Here is a 26,259-nt window from a genome sequence, read left to right as displayed (position 1 = left end):
ATTTTTGCGGAAATGAATCACCGTCATATATATATGTATATATATATATATTAGGGTGTGTCAAAAAAATCTACTAATGTTTATTTCTCGAATGGCCGTGGGATTCTGTCAGAGGATGTAAAAATAAAGTTTCTGTGAAAATATGAGTTCTTAATATATATATTTAGCATGGGAAAAAAATAGTTTTAAGCTTGGAATTTTATACCTCGGCAATGTCTCATTGTACAGATGAGCTCAGGATATATTTTGTAGGGAATTGAACGCTCTACAAAAAAAGCGTCTTATCATTTTTTAATAAATCCGTCTGTTGAACAGTTATTGGAGCTTGAAGTCCAATTTATAGTGAATATCGACATCTTTTTTTACTTTTTCAGCGAGACTATCAGACTTATCACAAAATGTCATGAGATCTTTTTTGTAGAGAATTTTAATCCCTACAAATTATATATTATATACAATACATGTTAGATATATATGTATATATATGTATTAGACTGTTTCAAATTAAAGGTCTATTTTTATTTTTTGATGAACAATGAAAAATCGAAAGGGTATCTTAAAATATGGTGACAGTTAAAATTTGAACTCTTAATATTGATATTTAGAGGTGGCTATTGATAATTTCCGATTTATCATTTAGTAACATGGGAAAAAATACATAACTTCCGAAAAAATCAAGATGCAAAAAATCTCTTTTTAAACATTTTGTAGCAAATTTACTGATTTACAAACAAGGTCTATGATTTTTGCATAAATTCAACCATTCACAAGATATCCGCCGTCAAAGTTTGATACAATTCGAAGACCTTGTTTTTGCTCGTTCTGAATTTTATATCATGTCAACTAATCAGAATTCAGAAATTCTCGATACAGTTTTTTGTAGGAAATTAAATGCTCTACAAAAAAAGACTCTTATCAGTCTTTGATAAATCCATCTGTTCAAAAGTTATTGGAGTTTAAAATCAAGTTAGAGTTAATTTCGAGATCTTTTTACTTTTCCGGTGAAACTATCGGACTAATCATAAAATGTCATAGAATCTTTTTTGTAGATAATTTTATTTCCTACGAATTAACTTTGATACATTTTTTTTCAATTCTGCATTCTTGTATAGTTATTTCCATTCTGATACCAAGCTCCTAAAGAAAAGTGTTTTGATCGATTTTAGGAGCTTGGTATCAAAATGGAAATCACTAGAAGAGAATGCATTAAACAGCTCTCGAAATTTACTTTAACTTGACTTCAAGCTCCAATAACTTTTGAACAGATGGATTTATCAAAAAATGATGAGTCTTTTTTTGTAGAGCATTTAATTTCCTACAAAATACTGTATTGAGAATTTCTAAATTCCAATTAGTTGACAAGGTATACAATTCAGAACGAGCAAAAACAAGTTCTTCGAATTGTATCAAACTTTGACGTTGGATATCTTGTGAATGGTTGAATTTATGTAAAAATCATTAAAGATCTTTTTTGTAGATCAGTAACTTTGCTAAAAACGGTTAAAGAGAGATTTTTCGCATCTTGATTTTTTCGGAAGTTATGTATGTTTTTCCATGTTACTAAATGAAAAATCGAAAACCATATTTTAAGATACCCTTTTGATTTTCGAATGTTCATCAAAAAAAAAAATAGTCCCCTAATTTGAAACAGTCTAATATATATATATATATATATATATATATATATATATATATATATATATATATATATATATTATATATGTAAAATTATCATAGACGGTGATATATCTATACATTATACGCACATTTATTCCACCAGGGGGGCTTGCGCATTACCGTCCTAGTACAACTGTCTTTTTTGTATTATCTCTAATTGGCAAGCCTGGATTTTTTCAATTCAATTTTTTTTTTTTTTATTTATATATTTTTTTTTGTTATTAATCGAGATATTTGAGTAGGTTCTTTTAAAATTATAAAAGAAATACTAATATAATTAAAAAAAAACATAACAAATGTTAATGAAAGAGAATTCTATACATATTATAAATTTATTTGTGCTTCCCGCTATTTTTTAATTATTATTTTATTGTTTCATAATAAATGAGCATTTCGAGTCCTACACTTTTGGATTTCCCAAATTTTTTTTTTCTTGTTTTGTATTAAGTATTGGGACAATTATATTATATATATTAATATCTACTAGATTGTTATTGCAACGATCTACTGTATCGTTCTGACAACAATCCCAGTAAACACATTGACGTAAATTTGACGTCAAAGTGATGTTACGCTATGTCGTCATTTACGTAGGAAATGAGTCATAAATGAGTCAGGTTTAAGTCATTATTTCGCACTTTTTTACGTAAGATTATGATGTAAAACTAACGACGTGAACACGATGTAAATGTGATGCCTGTGTGACATTCTATGACGTCAATATGACATATGGTTGATGTCAAAATTATCAATCCGAAAAAAATATTTTTGAAAAAAAAAAAAAAAAAAAAAAGATTTTCATACCGAATTTTTGATTTGATTATTACCGCGCGAACGCATTACAAGTTCACATACAAGATTTGATAACTTTAAATAATGAAAAAAATCTGAGCGTCTGCTGAGTTCGAACACGGGTCCTATTGGCTGGTACTCCTGAACGTTGATCACTTGTCCACATCACGAAAGTTCAATTCTAGTGCTTAATTAATGTATTTTGAGTAAAATGCCGGAATAGACAGAGTTCAAAAGTTTTTGTGATGGATGTTTATAAAATTTTAAAAAACTCCATAAACTTATATGAAATTTTATAAATACAATATTTGTCGGCCTCGATGATAATTATATAAAATTTTATAAAGTTTCATCAAATTTTGTAGTTTTTTGTTGTGATGGAAAATTTTCAATATCTTACACCAAATTTTGCGAAACATTGAATAATTCCACAAAATCGTATGAAATTTAATCGATTGAACAATTGCGACACTAAACTTTATAATTTTAATATTAAAAGATTTCAAACTGTCGTAACATTTTCTTTGCCATCCTAAATGATATTTTTGGTACATCAATTAAAAAATAAAGTTAATTTGTTTATGCTCACGCTAATGATTTAATCTAAAACGTCTGAACAATCTATTATCTAGAATATCAACTACTTTGGCTCCAAAAATATTTGATGTTTAGATGTTGTTTACACATTTTTGAAAATTCATTCTATGATTGTTTTATTTTAATAAATAGATGATAAAAAACTAAGACTCAAAAATTACATCAGTATTGAGTAGAATACTGACTTGCCACTGTTGTAAAAAAAAGATTTAAGAGTGACATCCATATTTCGTATAACCGTGACTTTGCGGATAGCTCAACTGGTAGAGCGCTCGGTGTGATTCCGACATAATCTCGGCTCGATTCCCAGTTCGGGCTATTTATATTTTTCTCAAATTATCTATAAATTGTCTTATTGAGAAGGTTTGCATGTTTAGGTTTTCAATGTATTAAATTTGTTTTTTTTTTTTTTATAGTGGAAACCAATTTAATATAGTGGAAAGCTAAACATACAAACCTTCTCGATGAGACAATTTATAGATAAATTGAGAAAAATATAGGAGGCGTTTCACGCCAAATCGGACACGATTTAGCTTTCGCATCTCAGATTTTTTTTTAACTTTTAGTATAGGTTGAACGAGGCTTTCATGAATTTTTTGAAATTTTTTCGCCCAACCGTTTTTGAAATATCGAGCTTCGGAAAATGTAGGCGAGAAGTGGTTTAAAAAAAATTTTCAAAGAGACAAAAAATGTTCATTTTTCGACATTTTATCAGTAAAGAATATTAAAAAATTTATTTGAACCACGCTTTTATTGAAATTTAAACTTTTTCGTATAAACTGTCGATTTACAAAAAAACACGTACAGATCGATTTTCCTCATTATTTTTCACGGCAAACTGTCACCTATTCTACAACTTTTCTAGATATGCTCATAATGGGAGAGCGATGGGATCTATTTTTTTTTTTAATTTTTTACATTTCATATTCCAGTTTTTTTTTAAGAAAAATGTCTTAAAATAATAGCATGCTTAGAATTTGCTGTTAATAATTATCGGACATACGACTATTATTATAATTTTCTAATTTTATTTCTTCAGAAAAATTATTACTAATTAATTTATTATTATTATTATTAGTAAAATTATTATTTATTAATTAATTAGTAATAATTTTGCTGTGGAAGAAAATTTTGATGATACTTGTGTGTCAGATAATTATTAACAGTAAATTCTGAGCATGCAATTATTTTAAGTCATTTTTCTTTAAAATAAAGTGGAATATGAAATTTAAAAAATCTAAAAAAAATAGATCCCATCGTTGTCCCATTATGAGCAATTAATTAATGTAACGGAACCTAAGTTCACATCCGCCGTCCGGAAGCCGAGACCTCGCCCTTTTGGGCATACTCGCGCTGCGCAAATCCCTTATTTTTCACCTTAATATTATAAAAGCGAAACATTGAGCAAGCTCAATATTGGCGGATGTTATAACCCTTAGGATCAGAGATCCTTTGCGTGTGGGTGCCGAACCAACAGCCACTACGAGTCCGACCTCAAATGGGCCCATGCACTCCTCCCGTCTCAGGAAATAAAGAGACACTTGGTCGAAGTGGGGCTTGGAATGGGCCCCCCATAGTACCAATTTCATGTATTACTCGACATACCACAGTTGGTCAAGGGGGGACGTGGTTTCTTCCCCTGCCTTCCTGAGAAGACACCCAGTTTGTTTGACATTCATTCATCCATACTTCAACACATTTACACACATACCTAACTTCGGACTGACACCCGGGATGCACAGAGTCCTCACAAATCGTGAGTTCTGTACATCCATGCCCAGAAACTCCGACAACAACTGAGTGGATGCCAGTTAAACCGCGATCTAGTAGTCTTCTCCTCCTTCCTCTCGGTGCTGGAACTGGCTGCTGAGCTTGTGGTGGAGACAATCTTTGCTGAAACCATTAAAAATATTAAAGGAGTCTGGAGATGCGGCAAGAACCCGCCCGATTTGTGGCCACTCCGCGACCCACCCTTCTATGCTCTGGAGCACCTCACGCTGAGGCTCGAACTCGGTGCATTTTAGCAGTAAGTGCTGAACGGTATCCCACCCTTTGTTGCATTGGGGGCATTCGCGATTCTTTGCGAGTCCATATTTGAAGAGTCTATCCTTAAAACAGCCGTGACCGGTTAAAATCTGGGTAAGCCAGAAATCAGGGCTGATGTGTTTGCTCGCTAGACGTTCAGTAACGTCGGGGAAGAAGTTGAATGTTGTTCGTCCTGTTTCCGCTGTGGACCACTGTTCTTGCCATCTGCGAATGGTTTCTTTCCTGAGGGAGACAAGGCCTTCTTCGTCATCTGGCTGCACGGTCGCGTTTCCAAGGGTTGCCTGTTTGCCAGTGCGAAGATTGTAGCGGGCGCAACGTTCATCAATCACAAGCTGAATGGGCACTGCCCCCGCAACTACACAAAGTCCCTCATACGATGCCGTCTTGTATGAAGACGTCATCGTAATCAGGGCTCAACGTTGCAGGGCCCTAAGAGCCTTCCATTCCTCTACCCCACATAGGTCACTCCAGCCTGCTGCCGCATAAGTGACAACAGGCAGGAAGTAGCCCTTGTAGATAGTGGACATAGCCGGAAAGCGCAGTCCCCATTCCGTCCGTGCGAGACGGCGTAGACGACCAAAAGTTTTGTCTAATTTCGCGCGCCTTGTCTTTATGTGTGTTGTTGGTCTGAGGTCCTGGTCGAAGTGTACCCCTAGGTATCTAACGCTCTTTTTGAATGCTATTTTTGTTTTACCTATTACGATTTTCGGTGGCTTTGAATCATACTTGGGCTTTTTCTGTCTTTTCGCTTCATAGGGGTATGGACCTTTGTCCTTGCGTGGACCGCGTCGGGTGTACTCTCTCTTGAGGAATATTGCCTCGGTCTTTGACTCCGACAATGTAAGCTTCGCGGAACGACACCATTCCAGTATCGAGTCTACTGTCCCTTGCCCCTTTCTCTCAATATCGGCACGTGAGGTGCCTTCTATGATAACGAGGAGGTCGTCAGCATAGGCTACAAATTTACTCCCGTGTTCTGTTGACTCTAGTTCCTTAAGCAAATCATCGAACATAATGTTCCAAAATAAAGGCCCTAATACTGATCCCTGTGGACAACCTCTTGTTGGCTTTTTATTCTCTTTCCCAAATATATACATTTTTGGGGCATTCTCTTTTCTTCAGTCCTTCGAGTACTCGCGGCCACCACACGTTGTCAAAGGCGCCAGAAATATCGAAGAGGAGTCTGATTGCCAGATTCTCTGTTGTCGAATCTAGCAAGCGACGCATCTCAACGATTGCATCTTCAGTCGACCTTTTAGCCATAAAGCCAAATTGTTGACTGGAGATCTTATCCCCAGCTAAGACTGTGGTGGTGAGGCTCGACTTAATTAACCTCTCAAATACCTTCCCGATTACCGAAAGTAAGCATATTGGCCTATATGATTTAGGGTCACTCGCGTGTTTGTCACTACTCTTAAGGAGCATGATAATCCCACCCTCTTTCCATGTCGTTGGGAAAACTCCTAACTCTAAGCATCTATTATATAGTTCTAAAAACTCCCCTGAAAGAATTACTCCCGCCCTTTTCATCACCTCATTCTCCACTAAATCTGTTCCGGGTGCTTTTTTATTTTTAAGGGTCTTTAAAATTTTGTAGAGTTCGCGCGGGGTGAATGAATCGGCGTCCGCGGAGTCTGGTGGCGTCTCTGAATTTACTCGCGTTGTTAATTGCTCTTCCGTTTCTTTCTCTGGGTTGTCATCTACGATATGTGTCTTGAGAAAGCAGCTAGCTGTGTCCTTAAAGCTCTCTATGGATTGTCCGTCACGCCGGAGTGTGGTGAGCACTGTGTTAACTCGGTGTTTGTCTGCCTGGAGCTTGTAAACGATGCCCCAGGGCTCCTTGTTACTCCCATTATAAACATAGCTGGAAAAGTTGTAGAATAGGTGACAGTTTGCTGTGAAAGAATTATGAGGGGAATCGATCAGTACGTGATTTTTTGTAAATCGCCAATTTATACTTAAAAGTTAAAATTTCAATAGAAGCGTGGTTCAAAAATTTTTTTTGATATTTTTTATCGAAAAGATATCTAAAAGCAAAGATTTTTTGACTCTTTAAAAATTTTGTTTAAACCCCTTTTCGCGAAGTTACAGGCATTGAAAAGAAAAATCTCTTCATTTTTCAAAATTCGATATTTCGAAAACGGTTGGAGGAAACAATTTGAACGTGGAACGCCTCATAGATAGCCAGAACTGGGAATCGAACCCAGACCATGTTGGTATTGCGCCGAGTAATCTACCAGTTGAGCTATCTGGCACTATACTATATTCCGTTCAATTTGATCTATAAGTTATTGAGCCACACAGTTCATCGTACGGCAATACACCAATTTTATAAAGTGGAAACTTAAACAGTTGATTTTTTTATTTTGCTCTACAATCGATTGAGGCAATACAAAGTCTGCCGGGTCAGCTAGTATAATATAAATTTAATTAATTAAATTAATATAAATCGATGTTTACATCATTTTCACAATTGAAATATATAGCAGTTTTATTAGATTGATCATTAAGTAAATAATCAGTAAGGTTATAGATAGTTAACAAATTTTTAAAAAAATGAACTCGAATTGTTATATTTGAAAATAGGCGCCAAAACGGATGTTTAACGAGGTTAGACGGTGGCGTGTGAGATGACGATTACAGAAAGTCGTAGAAGGCTCACATCTATCTAATAGATAGTTACCGGAACGATACGATATTTTTACCATAAGTATACGTATCGCTGTGGTAACAATCTACGATTTGCTATACTTTAGATCATTCGAGGAACAATATTTTTTTTCCGTGTGTCTAACCAGGTACAGCACAAGAGGTTGAGTGCTATCTAGTGGCGAGCACTGAACTACTTCTACTGCCGCCTAGCTCCGGTGACTTTCTGCTCTTCCATATATATCTTGCCTCAACAAATTTTTCTCTCAAGACTTTTACATTAAAAACCAAAGAAAATAAAAAAAAAAATTGACAAAATGCCGATACCACCAACTGTCAGCATTTATTCCGAGATGAATTTCTATTGTATCGTCCCAAGACCATTTTTCGTTTTTTTTGTTAACTAAAGTTATAAAGTAATGGATTTTTTCATTCAAAGTCCGGATTGAATTGAAAAAATCGACAAAATGTTGAAACCACCAATCGATAACATTTTTTCTGAATAAAATGTCTGTCATATCGTTCCGATAACTTTTTTTTTGTTAACTAATGTTATAAACAAATAGATTTTTAACTTCCCGCTAAGAAAATTGCAAATTTTCAAAATTCGGGAAGTTATTGATTTCAGTCCGATTTTCGAAAATCGAATTTCTAAGAGATCTTGACGTTTTGAGGTTCTAGGGAGCTATCCTGACTAATTTCACGATGATTTCCGAGTATATGTATGTATGTATGTACGTATGCATGTAAATATCTATCTAACGATCTATCTAACGATTTTGATCGTCAAGGTGTCACTTGACGCGGCTTGTCAACATCTAAAAGGTTTTAAAAATTTGAGCTTGATCGGTAGGCCTCGTTCAGAGATATTCCAAAAATAAACTTTTTTCAAAAATGTTTTTTTCGAATAACTTTTTATGTTATGGATGGATCGATTCCAAAATCAACTGGGCTCTGATGCTTTATATGCCGCGTCGAATGCAACCTCAACCATCAAAATCGGTTAATTCTTTCAAGAGTAACCGTTGTCGAAAAAATTAAAAAAAAAAAATTTTTTTTAGTATTTTGTAAATTTCTTAAAAATGACTCAATAAATCGATTCCAAAATCTGATCAGTTGTAGAACAATAAAACGCGTCGATTGCCACTTTAAACGCCTCCATCGGATTATTCGTTCGAAAGACATCGTTTGAGAAAAAATGGCGAAAAACGTTTTTTTTTTCGCAAACAAAGGTATACAAACGTATTTTCGAGCTCGAAGAGCTACGACAATTTTTCGAGCTCAAGGAGTTCGAAATGGGCGGAAAGTTTTGGGGCTGGCCTGCAGGGTCAACCGACAGATCGATTTTTTCAGTCCAGTTTGGTTTGACAAATTCGAAAAAATGTCGATACCACCGATCGTCAACATTTTTCTGAATAGAATTTCTGTCTTATCGTCCCAAAAACTTTTTTTTGTTAACTATTGTTTTAAACAAATGTTTTTTTTTTAAAGTCCAGTTTTAATCCGATCAAATTAGACCAAAAAATAGGGGTGAGGTTACAAAAATTCACACTTGGCTGAAAATTGGTAGGATTGTTCAAAACACTATTATAAATGAAATGTGAAAAGTCCTCATCGATCCGACATCTGGAAAAAAATTTACTCGGGGTCAAAGGTCACAAAAATGGGTTTTTCACGATTTTCAGCAAAACGGTAAGTTTTATCATGAAATTAGCTCAGACAAAAAATGTAGATCAGGTAATTATCTATAAAAAATGTTAAACACTTTTTTTCTTGAAAGTCACCGTTTTAGAGATATAACGATTCAAAAAGTTGAAAGAGTAGTAATTGTCATAATATGTATAAATACACCACGTATATAAATCACTGAAGCTTCAATACAATTAAAAATATCGTTCTATCGGCCAATGTAACTTACACATATAAGATATTATACATATGAAAATTTCGGGTCAAAAAAAAACCCAGTCCCTCATTTTATACGCCAGTGTAATCTTGAGCAGCATCTGTCTCCTATTCAATTGTCTGCATGGCTAGGGTCGTATACCTACTTTATCTTAGAATAGCCAATACATTTAGTATTATTAGTCTTGAGTGCCGCTCTGGAAGGAAAACACGTACTTATTGTAACCTATATTATTTAACCTATTCCATGCTGTTTTGAATTTTATAACAAAAATGTCAGAATATTGTTTTATTTGTACTAAGCTTTTGACTGAAAGTGAAATGGTTACTGTTGAACGTGGTGTGAAGACATTCATCAATGCAAGTACTGAAAGAGCTGATGAATTTTCAGAATATCTTAAAGAGCAGAAATCTGTGACGATACATGTGGAGTGTCGTAAAAATTATACTCGAAAATGTTCTATTGCTGCAGCTATTAAAAGATAACATGAAGAACAAGAAGCCAATACATCTACTAAAAGTCCTTCTGGTACTAGAGCATGTGTAAGTAAATCAGCTTTCTGTTTTAAAAATCAATGCTTATTTTATGGCCAGGAATTGAATGAAGAGCGCCCTGATTCAATAAAACGATTTGTGACGATTTCAAGCGATTAAAAATTTAATCATCATTAATCGTCATAATTGTCATGGTTTTTTACATTTAATTGTCTCTAATCGTTAGAAGACGATTTATTATTTTACAATTAAAAACGATTAATGGCGATTAAAATTTCAAATCGTCATAAATCGTCTTTAATCTTCATGCGGGACTAGAAATTGTAATGTTATTTTACGATTAAAGACGATTCATGACGATTCAAAATTTCAAATCGTAATGAACCGTCTTTAATCGTAAAATAATATCGCATTTTCTGGTTCCGCATGAAGATTAAAGACGATTCATAATGATTTGAAATTTTTAATCGTCATGAATCATCTTTAATCGTAAAATAATATATAGCAATTTCTGGTCCTGCATAAAGTTTAAAACGATTTAAAACGATTAAAAATTTAATCGTTTTTAATCCTGTTGAATCATCAATTGACGATTCATGATGATTTAAAACGATTAAAACAGTTTTAATCGTCACAAATCGTTTTGTTTAATCAGGGCGTGAAAAAAGAACGTCCTTGGATTCTTGCCGTAAAATTCAAAAAGTAAGTACAACTACACCCAAAGATTTGGTAAGTATCATCATGACTACTTCATTTCCTTCTTAAAACCGAACACTGGAGTTAAAGACGGTCGACCTCAAGATGAATCTACGAATCTGGCAATGGAGGAAATATTCACTTACATCGAAAATAGCGATAACTGTCAGTTCACTTTGAACGAATTGAGAAATGTTTGCAAAACTACAAACGTAGATAACAGGACGCTAAAGGTTCGATTAAAACTGAGGTATGGTGATAAAATTATTATCACTGAAAAATCAGGATCATCAACCTTCATATGCTTAGTAAACAATCATCATGATATTTTAAATAAAGCTTGGTACGAAAAAGAAAAAAAAAAAACAAATAAAAAAGAAGAACGGCTCAGAATTCTAGAAGCTGCTGCAGCAATCACTTGCGATGATATTTAATCCACAGTGTTAGATAATTCTAACTACCCTCCACCAAGTCGCATGTTTGAAGAGTGCAAAAAAAACAACTGATTTGTTCTGTACCATGTGAAAAATGTCAAGGCCGGTCATACTCCAATGTTGAATCAGCGCCAATTGAAGATTCATTTGATGCTAACAAAGAGGCATGCGATGTGTCATTATTGGGGCAATTTACTTGTACCCAGGTTGAAGAAGATAAACAAGGAAAAGAGGAAGCAGAAGTTTCAGATAATTGTGATTCCGATGGATAAATTTCCCTTTTTTTTTTTTTATTTACACGCCTTTTATCATTTTCAACCCTTGCTAATATCTTTAATTATTCAATAATTTCGAATTAAACAGAATCACAACAGATCAGTGGAATAGGCCTACCGGGGAAACCACATTAAAAAAAACGCGCTAAGTACACTACCTCAAAGGTGGCGTGGAAACGTGTGCATATTATGACGATTGCAACTCTTTCAACTTTTGGAATCGTTATATCTCTAAAATAGTGGCTCTTAGGAAAATAAGTCTTCAGACATTTTTTATAGATAATTATCTGATCTATAATTTTTGTCGAGGCTGATTTTATAATAATACTTACTGTTTTGCTGTCGGATACGATAAAAATTAGTTTGAGAAAAAAAGCTGTCGATTTGTGGTTTCAACATTGTGTCGATTTTTTCAATCCAATCCGGACTTTGGAAAAATCCATTTGTTTATACCCGGGAAAAAATAATTTTGCCTAATTATATATAATTATGTATGATTATATATAATTATACATTAATTTATGTATGATTATATATAATCATATCCACCACCATATGTAATTATGCATGACGTTATATATAATTTGATCTGATCATGTCTGACCAATACATTATTTCTCGAAATATGCATAAAGCTATATATAGGACTAAATATAATTAGATTTGATCAGACCTCAATTATATCTGCCTATATATGATCATATATAGGCTTATATATGATTATACATGAGTTGATACATGACTAGATCTGATCAGATCTGACTGATATAAACCCATATATAATCAAATATAGATCTATATGTAATTAGGTCTGATCAGATATGACTGATACAAACCCATATATGGTTAGATACAGGCCTATATATAATTAGATCTGATCAGGCATGGCTAATATAAATTCATGTATAGTCGTGCATAAGCTTATATATATTTGGATCTGATCATACATGACTGATCCAAACGTATATGTAGTTATATGTCTATGTATGATTAGATATAATCAGACTTCATCGATATGAAACTTATAAATATTGAATTATGTATACCTATATATATATATATATATATATATATATATATATATATATATATATATATATATATATCACATAAATGATAATTTTTTAATATTAATGTATATAAAATTTTTTTTTTTGTTAACTATGTATCCAACTTAAATCCCCAATACTTGCTCACCAACAAATAATGGTCAGAGGTTTTGATAGCACTTTAAAAATATAAATCGATATCGATTTATATATGAATATTTATAAGTTTATAAACAAATAAATTTGATTACATGTATCTGATAAATTGTATTGTAATTAATTTATGTACAAAACTAAATTCATCGTTAGGTGCATTATTTACGTAGGAAGTAGCAATTTGATTATTTGAGTTAAGTAGTGCCATAAAATTTATTAATTACTAGCTGACCCGGCAGACTTCGTACTGCCTCAAACGATTGTAGAGCAAAATAAAAAAATCAACTCTGTTTAGGTTTCCACTATATAAAATTGGTGTATTACCGTACGATGGATGGTATGGCTCTTTAAGTTATAGATCAAATTGAACGGTATATCGTACAGTGCCAGATAGCTCAATTAGTAGAGCACTTGGCGCGATACCGACATGGCCTGGGCTCGATTCCCAGTTCGGGCTATCTATATTTTTCTCAATTTATCTATAAATTGTCTTGTTGAGGTTTGCATGTTTAGGTTTCTACTATATAAAGTTGGTGTATTACCGTACGATGGACTGTGTGGCTCAATAACTTATAGATCAAATTGAACGGAATATTGTATAGTGCCGGATAGCTCAACTGGTTGATTACTCGGTGCGATACCGACATGGTCTGGGTTCGATTCCCAGTTCGGGCTACCTATGAGACGTTCCACGCCAAATCAGACACCATTTAGCTTTTGAACCTCGGATTATTTTGAAACTTTTTTATCTTTTAGCATAGGTTGAAAGAAGCCTTCATGATTTTTTTCAAATTTTTTCCTCCAACCTTTTTCGAAATATCGAATTTTGAAAAATAAAGAGATTTTTCATTTTAATGCCTGTAACTTCGCGAAAAGTGGTTTAAAAAAAATTTCTAAAGAGTCAAAAAATGTTTGTTTTTAGAAATCTTTTCGACAAAAAATATAAAAAAAAATTTTTGAACCACGCTTCTATTGAAATTTTAACTTTTAAGTATAAATTGTCGATTTACAAAAAACACGTACTGATCGATTTTCCTCATAATTTTTTCACAGCAAACTGTTACCTATTCTACTACTTTTCCAGCTATGCTCATAATGAGACAACGATGGGATCTATTTTTTTAGATTTTTTAAATTTCATATTCAACTTTATTCTGAAGAAAAATGACTTGAAATAATTGCACGCTCAGAATTTACTGTTAATAATTATCTGACACACAAGTATCATCAAAATTTTCTTCCACAGAAAAATTATTACTAATTGATTAATAAATAATAATTTTACTAATAATAATAATAATAATAATAATAATAATAATAATAATAATAATAATAATAAATCAATTAGTAATAATTTTTCTGAGGAAATAAAATTAGAAAATTTTGATGATAGTCGTGTATCAGATAATTATTAACAGCAAATCCTTAGCATGCTATTATTTTAAGTCATTTTTCTTAAAAAAAAAACTGGAATATGAAATGTAAAAAATTAAAAAAAAAAATAGATCCTATCGCTCTCCCATTATGAGCATATCTAGAGAAGTTGTAGAATAGGTGACAGTTTGCCGTGAAAAATTATGAGGAAAATCGATCTGTACGTGCTTTTTTTGTAAATCGACAGTTTATACGAAAAATTTTAAATTTCAATAGAAGCGTGGTTCAAATAAATTTTTTGATATTCTTTACTGATGAAATGTCTAAAAATGAACATTTTTTGTCTCTTTGAAAATTTTTTTTTAAACCACTTTTCGCAAAGTTACAGGCATTCGAAAAAAAAATCTACATTTTTCGAAATTCGATATTCTGAAAACGAATGGGCAAAAAAGTTTCAAAAAAATCATGAAAGCCTTTTTCAACCTATACTAAAAGTTAAAAAAGTTACAAAAAAATCTGAGGTGCAAAAGCTAAATGGTGTCCGATTTGGCGTGAAACGCCCCCTATATTTTTCTCAATTTATCTATAAATTGTCTTATTGAGGACGTATGTTTAGCTTTCCACCATATTAAATTGGTTTCCACTATATAAAAAACCAATTTAATATATTGAAAACCTAAACATGCAAACCTTCTCAATAAGACAATTTATAGATAATTTGAGAAAAATATAAATAGCCCGAACTGGGAATCGAGCCCAGACCATGTCGGTATCACGCCAAGTGCTCTACCAGTTGGGCTATCCGGCACTATACTATATTCCGTTCAATTTGATCTATAAGTTATTGAGCCACACCGTCCATCGTACGGTAATACACCAATTTAATATAGTGGAAACCTAGGCATGCAAACTTTCTAAATAAGACAATTTATAGATAGATTGAGAAAAATATTGATAGCATGAACTGGGAATCGAACCTAGTCCATGTCGGTATTACGCCAAGTGCTCTACCAGTTGAGCTATCTGGCACTATACTAAACTCATATTTATTCACCTTTCAAACCTTCTTTGGACTTCCTCAAATAATTCAAGACTAAAGTTAGCCAAATCGTCTCAGTTGTTCTCGAGTTTTGGCGAGACTAACGAACAGCAATTTATTTTTATTTATATAGATTAAATAATAAATGAAAATAACTTTAATTCCTGATGTCCCTTCTATCGGCCTGCCCAGACCCCCTTTATCGGCCACCTTTTAGAGAAAATTTTAGCTGATCGGATGTATATAATTTATTTACATCTATTCTAAATATTTATATTTATTTTGTAGTATAACTTAATCGATTTGTTTATTTATTTTAACGTTAAAAAATTAAGTTAACTATTTTGCATATAAATGCTGATAACCTCAAAAAAAATAAAACTGAGGTGGCTGATATACATGCAGAGGTAATTTTCTTGTATCCATATTCGTCCACCCTATTTTTAGTATAAATTAGGTTAATATCATTTAATTTTCAACTCTTACAATTACTATAAAACGAGCTAATATGATTACAAAAAAAATTGGACTTTTATGGTTATTTTCAATTAGTAATCGGTTATTGAAAAAACAAGAATACTTAATCTACCTGATAAGAAATTACCAGAAATCGCATCTGACGCACTTCTATTTTTTTTTTTTAATTATAAAATGAATGTTAACACTAATTAAAGTATGTTTAATCTAAACTAGATTAATTTTACTTCTTTTTAAAAAAACTATTTACGCACTAATACGTACTTATTGTGGAAATTTATCGATTTTTCGACTAAGTGGCCGATAAAGGGGGCCTGGCTGGTAGAGGGGCCACTTACCTTATATTCTTAAAATGTGTAGCTATAAGAAAATTAAAAAAAATTCGACTTTTAGCCATTACCCCCCCCCCCCTTAAATAATTTAATAAAAGTTATTTCATTAAATTAAGAATATATTTTACTTAAATCAAAATTAAAATTTTTTTATTCCAATAGACCGTTGTCTTGAGTCGATAATGTAGTTTTCTCAAACTGAGAGTAAATATTCTTCTGCCACGCAAAAAAAGTTCTTAGTTTGAGATATTGATATATATTGTGACAATTTACTATACTTTCTAACGAAGACAGAAAAGCATCTTGTTTTAATAGTTTTTTTTACTTGGTTAAAAACAAAATAAACTTGATTTAAAATGAATATTTTTAAATCAAGATTGTTTAACTTGAATTAATATTTAATTATTCTTGATACAATATTTTTATAAGATTAGTCGAAGAAAATGTTCTCGAATTAACAAAACGCAATTACTCAGTCCAAGAATAAAAAAATGAAGACAAAAATTATCTTGGGTCAAGTCGACTTTTTTTTCTATGTACGTATCACCCGTCAAACAGGCAATTTTTGCCTCAACTGACTGTTGTTTGCTGCAACGACTGTTCAAAAATTATTCCGTCTATTTAATTAAAAAGGCAGTCCTTACTTCCCGTTTTTACTGAATTTGAGTCCCTCTAATCCTTGTACAGAGACATCAACAGGGGGCTGTAGAACTACTTCACAGTGAGTTCTTTCCCATGCTACGCGACAGCCTAAGTTCGAGCTCCTCTACTCGATACATTACTAGGTCTACTATAAAAATCTCTACCTTACGACAACAGAATCATAACCAGGCAAGCAGTACTTGTGGTAGACAAGTAACTATACCACAAGACAACTATACCAGTTTCAAACACTACTCGTGAAAATCTTAACCAATCAACAATTCTACTACTCAATAACTCTCTCATATTACAACTCTACCAGATTACAACCCTCCCAGTAACAAATTCAACTATAACTCATCGCATATGCTACGTATGTGACAAAGACAGAGTTACTTTTCTGGTAGTGTTCCTATGTGGTAGTGTTTTTATTGGGTAGGCTTAAAAAATGGTAGAGATGTTTTTTAGTTGTATATTTTGTTGGTAGAGATTTATCCTGGTATAGTTAAAATGTGGTCAGGTTATTTACAGTAGGCTTGTAAATGGTATTGATTCTAATGGTAAGAATTTTTGTGTGTGTGACCTGTATTGTAGTAGACATGTTTATGGTAGAGATTGTATGGTTGGGTTCGTTACTGGGAGGGTTGTAATGTGGGAGTTCTTAAGTGGTAGAATTGTTGATAGGTTGAGATTTTCGCGGGTAGTGTTTGAAACTGGTATAGTTGTTGTGTGGTATAGTTACTTGTGGTAGGCCTGGTTATGGTTCAATTGTCGTAAGGTAGAGATATTTATAGTAGACCTATTAATGTGCCCTCCATGCCTACGATCCATGTATTCTGTATTGCGCTCCGTACACTTTTTATTCTCACAGATATATGCTACTAGCACCATTACAATAACAAAAACTGAACCAACTGTCGACATTATATTTTTCTGTCATTTTAAACGTTAAGTTCTTATTATTTTTGTAATTATTTTTCTTTTGTTCAAATATGAAACTTAAGTATTTAAGATGTGCAATTTTGGATTTTCTCAGAACTTTTAAACTTTCCGCCGAGACAATGGATGATATTCGAAAAATCCGGGAAGTTACTGTTTTTACCCGTATTGTTGACAATCGAAATTTCATCAAATGTCAACACTTTGAGGTCCTAGCAAGCTATTCTGTTATTTAATCAACTCTAGAATTCAATAACCTGTGTCGATTGCCACCAGAACCATCTAAATCAGTTAATTAGTTCCATGGATATCGTTGAAGAAAGAAATGGTAAATAAAGATTTTTTTTTCGAATATTTCTGAGATGACTATGTCGATCGAATTTTAAATCGGTTCAGCTATAATGTAACAGGGTAAAATTCGATTAAATTAAATAATTCAAATTTAAATATTTGATTTTTCCCGTGGTTGGTTAATTACCCTGCGTAGACAAGCACACGTGATCTAGTTTGTCGACTTGTCCCCGAAAGCGCCAGTTTAAGAGTTTCGTCTTCCAGACCCAATAAGAATTAAAATAGGAGTGGTTTATTTACGAAGATTGCCGAGGGGTCGTGAACCTAGATTTGATAACTGAGTGACGATTGTGACGAAGGACCAACGACACGTAGTCGGACTAAAGATGGAAAGATCTATCAAAGAATCAATTTTTGATTCCCACGTCGAGTCTGTTCATTTCGATTCTTGGAATCGATTAATCGATACAAAAAGTCGATTTTGATCGATTTTTGAGTGAAAATTAATACGCAGCCACATTAAAATATTTTTTATCCAAAATTTTCAAAAATCCATAACTTTTTGAAAAAGGGATATAAAAATTCGAAATAAATCGTGGATGTTTCTTTCAACAAAGACTATATAACATGTAAAGTAATTGAGTAAATAAATAATGATCAGGTCCACGACCTCGGTGATTGGTGTGGAATGCCCCATACATTACTGTCCATAGCGATTCTTACTTCAGCTAATGTGAAATTTATTTAATGTTTAGTTGTTATTTAACATTAACAAAAGTGTATGGCTTTTTTCAAGTATTTGTATGTAAATATCATTAAATGCAATTAAAATTTCAGCTTGAATCAAACACTTCGTTTTTATTATATAAAAATACAATTTCTATGTTGTTCGGTTCTATATTTTCACTTCTAAAAGTAACTGGCTTATTCATTTCTGTCTTAAAAATTTTCATAAATTTCATTTTATTTTATGCTGATCGTAAATCAAACATATTATCTGACATATTTCTTTGCCAATTAGCGCTATACACAGTATCTCCTTTGCAAAAAAGATCAGTCAAACATACGATTTATTATTTATCTATTCTAAAAGTGTTACCATGCGAAATTTCAAAGTACAGCAAACACTCCATTAAAATATGTCACCACCTCTCGGACCAATTTGTCTCGAACCAATTTATCTCAATGTCGAATGTTAAAAATCGATTCATGATCGACTTCAAAAACTAAAAGTCGATTCTCGATTAGAATCGGAATCGACTTTGCCATCCCTAAGTCGGACGGACCGGTACAGCCAACGGACGAGTGACTACACTTTGAAAACAAAGGTAATTATAAAAGCTTGAGAGAGGTTATGAGTGGAACCTTCCTGAAGCTATAAATCTTTTGTAATAGTTAACGATTTTTTGTATCCGGCAGGAAGCCGATACAATTAATTATAATTAACTAATTGGTACTGAATTGTCACAGATTAACAATCAGAAAATAAATATAAATAAGTTGGAAAGACTAGAGGAAAGGAAGCAGATGAAGGAACGGGAATCAACAGGAGGTATTAGGAGACGCCACGATACGTGTTGGACCTGAAGGTAGAAAAAACTACGGTAAATAAATTGTCGGCGGGAAGTGATAATTTATTATTAATAACTAAAGAGGTTCGTAATTATTAATTAATTAATCGTGAGTGGTAGGCATTTCCAAATTAAAATTTTATTTAATAAAATTTTCGGCGGGAAGGCCAGAATTTATAAAATAAGCATACGATCCGTCTGATAAATTATTGGCAGATAAGCCAGAATTTACTAATCAATTATAAATTAAATGAAATAAAGTTTCTCGGTGGGAAAGCCAGAAATAATAAATTATAATTTAGTAATTAAGAATTAATTTAAGAAAATTTAAAATAAAATTTAAACAATTAAATTAAGGGCAATAATTAATAAGACCGATAAGTAAATTTAATTCAGAAACTCAGTGCTGTGAAATTGTGATAAAAAAAATAATTTAATTAATTAAAGTTTATTGATAATTTGATGTCGGTTCAAATAATAAATTTGTTACAAGTGAAAATTATTAACGCGAAGACAAGCAGTACACGAAATAGAGAGAGACAGCAGTAGACATGTGAAATAGAGAGATAGCGCGAGCGCGCGGCGTCGTTTTCCAACACCAGCAATTCTCAGTTACTCAAGGTCGGTGGTTGGAAAATTTTGGAAAGTAAAAATTGTCGTGTCGGAAAATAAGTTATTATAATTAAAAGGTTAAAATTATAGTCAGTAAAATTAAAATTTACAATCGCGACGATTAATTAGTGAAATTGTGTGTGTGTGTGTGTGTGTGTGTGTGTGTGTGTGTGTGCGATAAAATAATTCCAGAAGAATTAGATTTTTAAGTAATTATTTTAAATAATTATATTCAAGGGATCTTGCAAGTTGCACTGATAGAAGGATTTGTTTAGGAGTAATAAATTGATTTATTAAATTTTTCTCAACTGACTTTTTTGGATTTAACAAATATTTAGTAATTATTAACAATATTTATTATAATGAAATAAGTAACTTCTTTATTATTAAGAAATATTTTTAATGCTAACAAAGCCTTATTAACATAAAAGAAATATTTGTTAGCACCAAACAAGGCTTGTTAATATTTAATAAATATTTCTTAGACGAATTTGTCGGTAGAGGGCTACACACGAGCCTGTAGTGGTGTACAAGTATTAAAAAAGCTATATGTGTGTGTCGTTGCGACGTCATATTGTTTACTCCGTTCTAGCTTGCATTGTTGGTTAAACGTAACCTACAACTGAAGCTCTCATATACTTAAATAATATTTATATCAGAAGTATTTTGTAAATTGTCATTCATATTATAACTATGAAAATATGGAAGCCTTGTTAATTTTATTCAGTTCAATTTTAATCAAATATGAAACCATTAAAAACACATGTACTATCAAACGGATTTTATGTTATTTCTCAGCGTAGTTTAACATAAGAAATTTTAATTTGTTTATTCTAGTTATAGTGTTAATTACTATGAAATTGTATTTTGAAATTAAAAGAACAGAAAATTTTATACGATGGTTGTTTTAGTTATTTTTGTTTATAAATACAAATATTAATGAATGTGTGTAGCTGCATGCAAAAACATATATAGATATATATTCTTGAACTGTGTGATTTTATGAATTAAATTTTAATAAATAAGTTAATAGATAATTTCTTAAATATAAAAAAAAATTTGTTCAAATAATAAAAAATATATTAAATATAAAATATTCATTTATTAATTATTAAAAAGTGATTCGTTAAATGTTAAAAAGTGATTTATTAAATACTAATAAATCATTTTTTAAATGGAAAGAAATCGTTTATTAAATATTAACAAATCGTTTATTAGATGCTAAGAAATATTTATTAAATACAAAAAAATGATGTTTAAGAAATGATTTGTTAAATATTAATAAATATTTCTTAAATAAAGCTCCGTTAAGAAATAATTTGTTAAATATTAACAAATCTTTTTTAATACTAAGAAATCCTTCTATCAGTGTGCCAAATTTTATTTCGAATTGTGTAAAAGTATTAGATCCAGGGGATCAAGCCGCTGGCCAGTTTATAATAAAGTCCAAGGGACTAAATTAATTATTATAATAAAGTCCAGGGGACTCATAGTTGGAAGAGTATAAAGTCCGGTGGACAAATTTGAGAGATAAATTAATTGTAAGTATATATAGAAGCCCAGTGGGTTAAATTGTTAATTAATAAATAAAGGTTCATAATTATATTGAATAAATACTGTGTACAATGAATTTTTAATTCCTCAATCATCCTCACTCTAATATTTATTTCAATGACCCTGAAATTTCCTACAACATCTCTGGTTCTGGAATGCCGAGTTTTGTCTTCCAGGGGCGCCCTTAATAAGATCGATTAATAAAAGGGCCAAACTTGGCAAGGTTGAAAAATACCCTGTTACAATAAAACTCAATAAAATGTGCCTATTGCAGCAGGAAACATCGCAACTGATTAATTTGTTCGAAAGATATCGTTCGAGATGTAAATGTTAAAAAACCATTTCTTTCGAATATCTTTACTCTAAACTGATTAATTTCCAAATCATATCAGCTTTAAAACTCGATAAAACGCGTAGATAGCTGTATTGAACATCTAAATCGGTTGATTCGTTCGTAAGATATTGACGCCAAAAAATTTGCAGAATAACACTTTTTCCCAGATACCTCACAATATAATGTACTAAACGTTTCAACAATTAAACTAAATCTTCATCTCCACGGTCTTTTCTATATAATAGTCCGATTAAATAATTGCTGAAGGTATATTAATAACGCTTACTTACATGTTTATACCTGGCAACTCCATAGTTGCGCAGAGGGAACAGCGGGCAGCCTTTATTTTTTTAATTATTGGGGTATATTCGCTCGGCTAATACTCGATTTTTATAAATAACTAATCGAGGAAGTTGACCGAAAAAATTTTAGTGTTTAACATCATCGACACGCGATTTAGCTAGGCAACTTATTTCCGATGTATCAATGTATATGGGGCATTCCTCATCAAATCAACCACTTTTGAACCCGATCCCTTTCGTTTTTGCTGAAAATTTTTTTTCCTTTTCAACCTCATTAAAATCATTTTTCATGAAATTTAAATATTTTATACGCAATCCAAAAAAAGTTATGAGTTTTTTAAAAAAAGACTCATTTTTTCTAATAGCTTTAACTTCTTCAAAAATTGAATAATTGGAACCTTTTTTTTCAAAATTTTCTGTCTTTGAATGTACTTTCCGAAAAAAATGCGGAAAAATTCTAAGACATTAAAATCTATGATATTTTCCACTTTTCTGATATTAGAAAAATCGCATTTTTCTCGATGTCCAACGTTTTCAATTTTTTTTTTTGCCACGAAAAAAAGCTTTGTTCCCAGGAAAAAAAATCTCATGTCTGACCATATATGAGCATTCATATATGATCATATATAAAAATTGGCCATGTCTGATCATTTATTATTAGATATGATCATATATGATTAGATATGATTATATATGATATACATATAGATTTGACAAAAATTGTTTAAACTAAAAAAATAATGTTTTAATATGATTGTTCATTAACATTCATTGAAATTTATTTATTTATAGTTATTGTTCACTCATTATTAATTTTTCTATCGACGAAAAAGTATTCGGTATTTTTTTGGGATTTGAACCTGGATCTTTCTGTATATCAATTAAAGCTTGTACTACTCTGCCAAACCATGGACTTAATAGTTGGGACTATTCAATAGGTTTTTATATTGATCTTAGAAATCTCAACAATCATTGCGTTAATATTGATATTTTACATGGTATTTGAGAAGTTTGTTTTCTAATGCGGAATCAGAAGTTTTTTTTTTATCTTCAACAAATTAAAAAAATAAAATTTAAACTTGTTTTATCATATATGTTCATACCTGACCATATCTGATTTTATATGCGTTAAGCATCGTGTGAAGAATTTTCGTGTCTCTTTATACCTGACTATATCTGATTTCATAAAAGTTAAACAACTTGTAAAAAAATTTTATGTATTGAACATCATTTAAAAATTTTTATGGTCCTTCATATATGATCCTGCATGACCATATATAATCTTATATGGATTGTATTGGTTAAAATTTTTTTATATTTTTTTATATCTGTTTATATATGTCCATACATGATCATATATGATCTTATATGACCTGTATATCGGTTAAAAACTTTTAATGTATTTTCATATATGTTCATACACTAACGAAAAAAATTAAAGGAACAAAAAAATTTTATAAATTATTTAGTGATTTTTGGAAGGCTGTAACTTTGTGAAAAATAATCGTATCGAGATTTTAAAAAACGCATCTTATAGCTTGAAATCTCTAGTTTCGGTGCATTTTTATCAAAATTTTTTCAGAGCTTCGGCTATTGCGCAAACATGAGAAATACCGCGAGACAAAAATTTCTAAATTTTTTTTTTTTTTTCGAAGAGCCCACGGACTGTGGAAAAATTCTTTCAACTAAACCAATCCATAGGTTGTTTAACAAATTTATTCAGCTTCAATTTGGCTTTTTTTTAATTTCGTAGGACGATTTGTCGCAGAGATATCAGCCTTCAAACAAAAAATGATCCTTTTGGCTTTGATCATCGATATTTCAGGTACCAATGATCGCACAACAAATTTGAGAGCGCACTGAGAGAATAAATAGAAATAGATTTCGGAACTAGGAAAACGTAGTAAAAAAACATCTCAGCTATTGGCTGTAGTGCCCGTAATTAAAGTGTTATAGTAAACAGTACTACAAAAAAGTAGTCGATTACACTATTATGCAGTTAAATACACTACGATGATACTAGTGAATATGACTGTTCTGAAATGGGTAATTCAAATTAACTATTACTAGTCAGCAGAACTATATTATTCATGTAAACTTAACAATTTATTTTCAATTAAGTTATAACTACTTTAGGCTGAGTGTATTTAATTAAAAATTTCTAGTCACCGCAATTGTACGATATGGTAATGATTTAATATTCATATCAAGTAGTATCAACCAATTGAACTTAATTTTCTGAACTACAAGTCCTAAGTCATCGTAACTGCATTATTTTGTTGAGGCTTATAATTTATATTAAGTTACAGATAAACTGTGTTACGCTGGGTTATTTGAACTAGAAAATTTTATAGTATATTTTACTGAGAAAGCACAGTCCATCAGACTTTTCATGTATATATTGTCTTCCGAAATTTTATTTTAATTCAAAAACTTTTTTTTTTATTAGTTGGAAAGTATTTTTTAATTTTTAATATCGAGAAATTATTCAAGAAATTATTAATGTCATTATGTAGTTAGGCATTTACTGTGGCGAGTATTGAACTACTCACGCTGCTGTCTAGCACCGATGACTTTCTCCGCTTCCACATATATATTCTCCCAACAAATTTTTCTCTTAAATTTTTCACATTAAAAATCAAAGAAAATAAAAAAAAAAATTGTCAAAATGTCGATACCACCAATAGTCAGTATTTTTTCCGAATTCAATTTCCGTCGTATCATGTCGAGAACTTTTTTTTTTCTTTTCGTTAACTAATGTTATAAACAAATGGATTTTGTACCGATGAGAAAAGTCGACAAAAAGACGATACTACCACTATTCTAACTTATTACAGCAAACTACTCAAACACTACTTTTCTCCACTGCTAAAATTTAAGTTTTAATAACTTTATTATTATAGTTATTTCTACTAATTCATTTCCGCTAAACTAAAATAGTTACTAACACTACTTTAATTTGTTGAAGCTAACTATAAAATTATTATTGTCAGTACTGCTCAAGATTCAGTTGCAATAACTTTTTTTCCAAGTTATAGCAACTACTTAACATAAACTAAGCCGACTTAGTTACTAATACTATTTTAATTGGTTAACGCTAATTATGAAACATAGTTATTAAATCTTAAGTTTCGAAGACTATTTTTTCATAATACTTATAACCAGGTAAAATTGTTTATAAAGAATAGTCGGTGTTACTATTTTGCATTAGTTTCGTGGACTACCGTGTAGTACTAGTGACTATGAAAACTAGTTCACAGAACTCATATTTAATATCTGAGATGTCATAGTTCAGGCTACTATGCATTTTTCTCTCAGTGTAGGCTGATATTACTTTCTGTTCAAAAATCAGCCTGTCAAGATCTGAATAGATCTAATTTGATCGGGGCAGATATAAACAAAAAGCAAATCTAAACTTTTTTTCCCAGGTAATTGAGAAGATACTCATTGTTTAATTTATCATTTAAAATAGTAAGCAAACACTTGAAAGAGTTTTTCTGCACGTAATTTATAATTTGGAATTAAAGAATTTATAAACTCTTTAAACTGAACTGATTCAACAACACTAAATGGTATATTATACACTGAGAGAGAAATCTCAGTAGCTGCCACAACTCAAAAGAGCCAACCTTTTTTATTTAGTTGGTGTAACTAATTTAAATAGTTATGATAACTATTTATTGTTCGGATGAGTTTAAAAAAATAGTTGAAGTAACTAAAATTATTTTGTTATTTATTTTTAGTTATCGCTACAATAATAAAAGTTTAGTAGTCACAACAAATACTAACTAATTGAATCAAATATTATTTGGTACTTAATCAAACTAAAATCGGGATTTAGAAAAAATTTTGATGTTAAAATAATATATTTTTTCGATATGATCTACATATGAATCGTTAAATTTGCGTTCGAAAAGTGTTATTTTTAACTAACTATTTTTAATTAAGTACAAAATAGTTACTGCAACTAAATTTGATTGTTACATTAACTAAAACTGATGTGTTATCGTAATAACTGAGA

General features: G+C 31.3%; 1 protein-coding gene across 2 annotated transcripts in view; it reads left to right on the top strand.

Annotated features, from left to right (window-relative positions):
- LOC103574306 (cyclin-dependent kinase 4) overlaps positions 1-26,259 on the top strand; it is a 52,973-nt gene that overhangs the window by 12,167 nt on the left and 14,547 nt on the right. The window contains exon 2 of one of the 2 annotated variants that reach the window (XM_014444493.2): positions 17,672-17,902. The exons of the other annotated variant lie outside the window; for it this stretch is intronic. Within the exon in view, the coding sequence (XP_014299979.1) occupies positions 17,878-17,902 (25 nt within the window). The 5' untranslated portion in view covers positions 17,672-17,877. The remainder of the gene's footprint in view (positions 1-17,671; positions 17,903-26,259) is intronic. 2 annotated transcript variants of the gene reach the window in all.

This window comes from Microplitis demolitor, chromosome 4 (genome assembly GCF_026212275.2).
Source record: "Microplitis demolitor isolate Queensland-Clemson2020A chromosome 4, iyMicDemo2.1a, whole genome shotgun sequence".
Classification (NCBI taxonomy): Eukaryota; Metazoa; Arthropoda; class Insecta; order Hymenoptera; family Braconidae; genus Microplitis; species Microplitis demolitor.
This window is presented reverse-complemented; position numbering and strand designations above follow the sequence as displayed.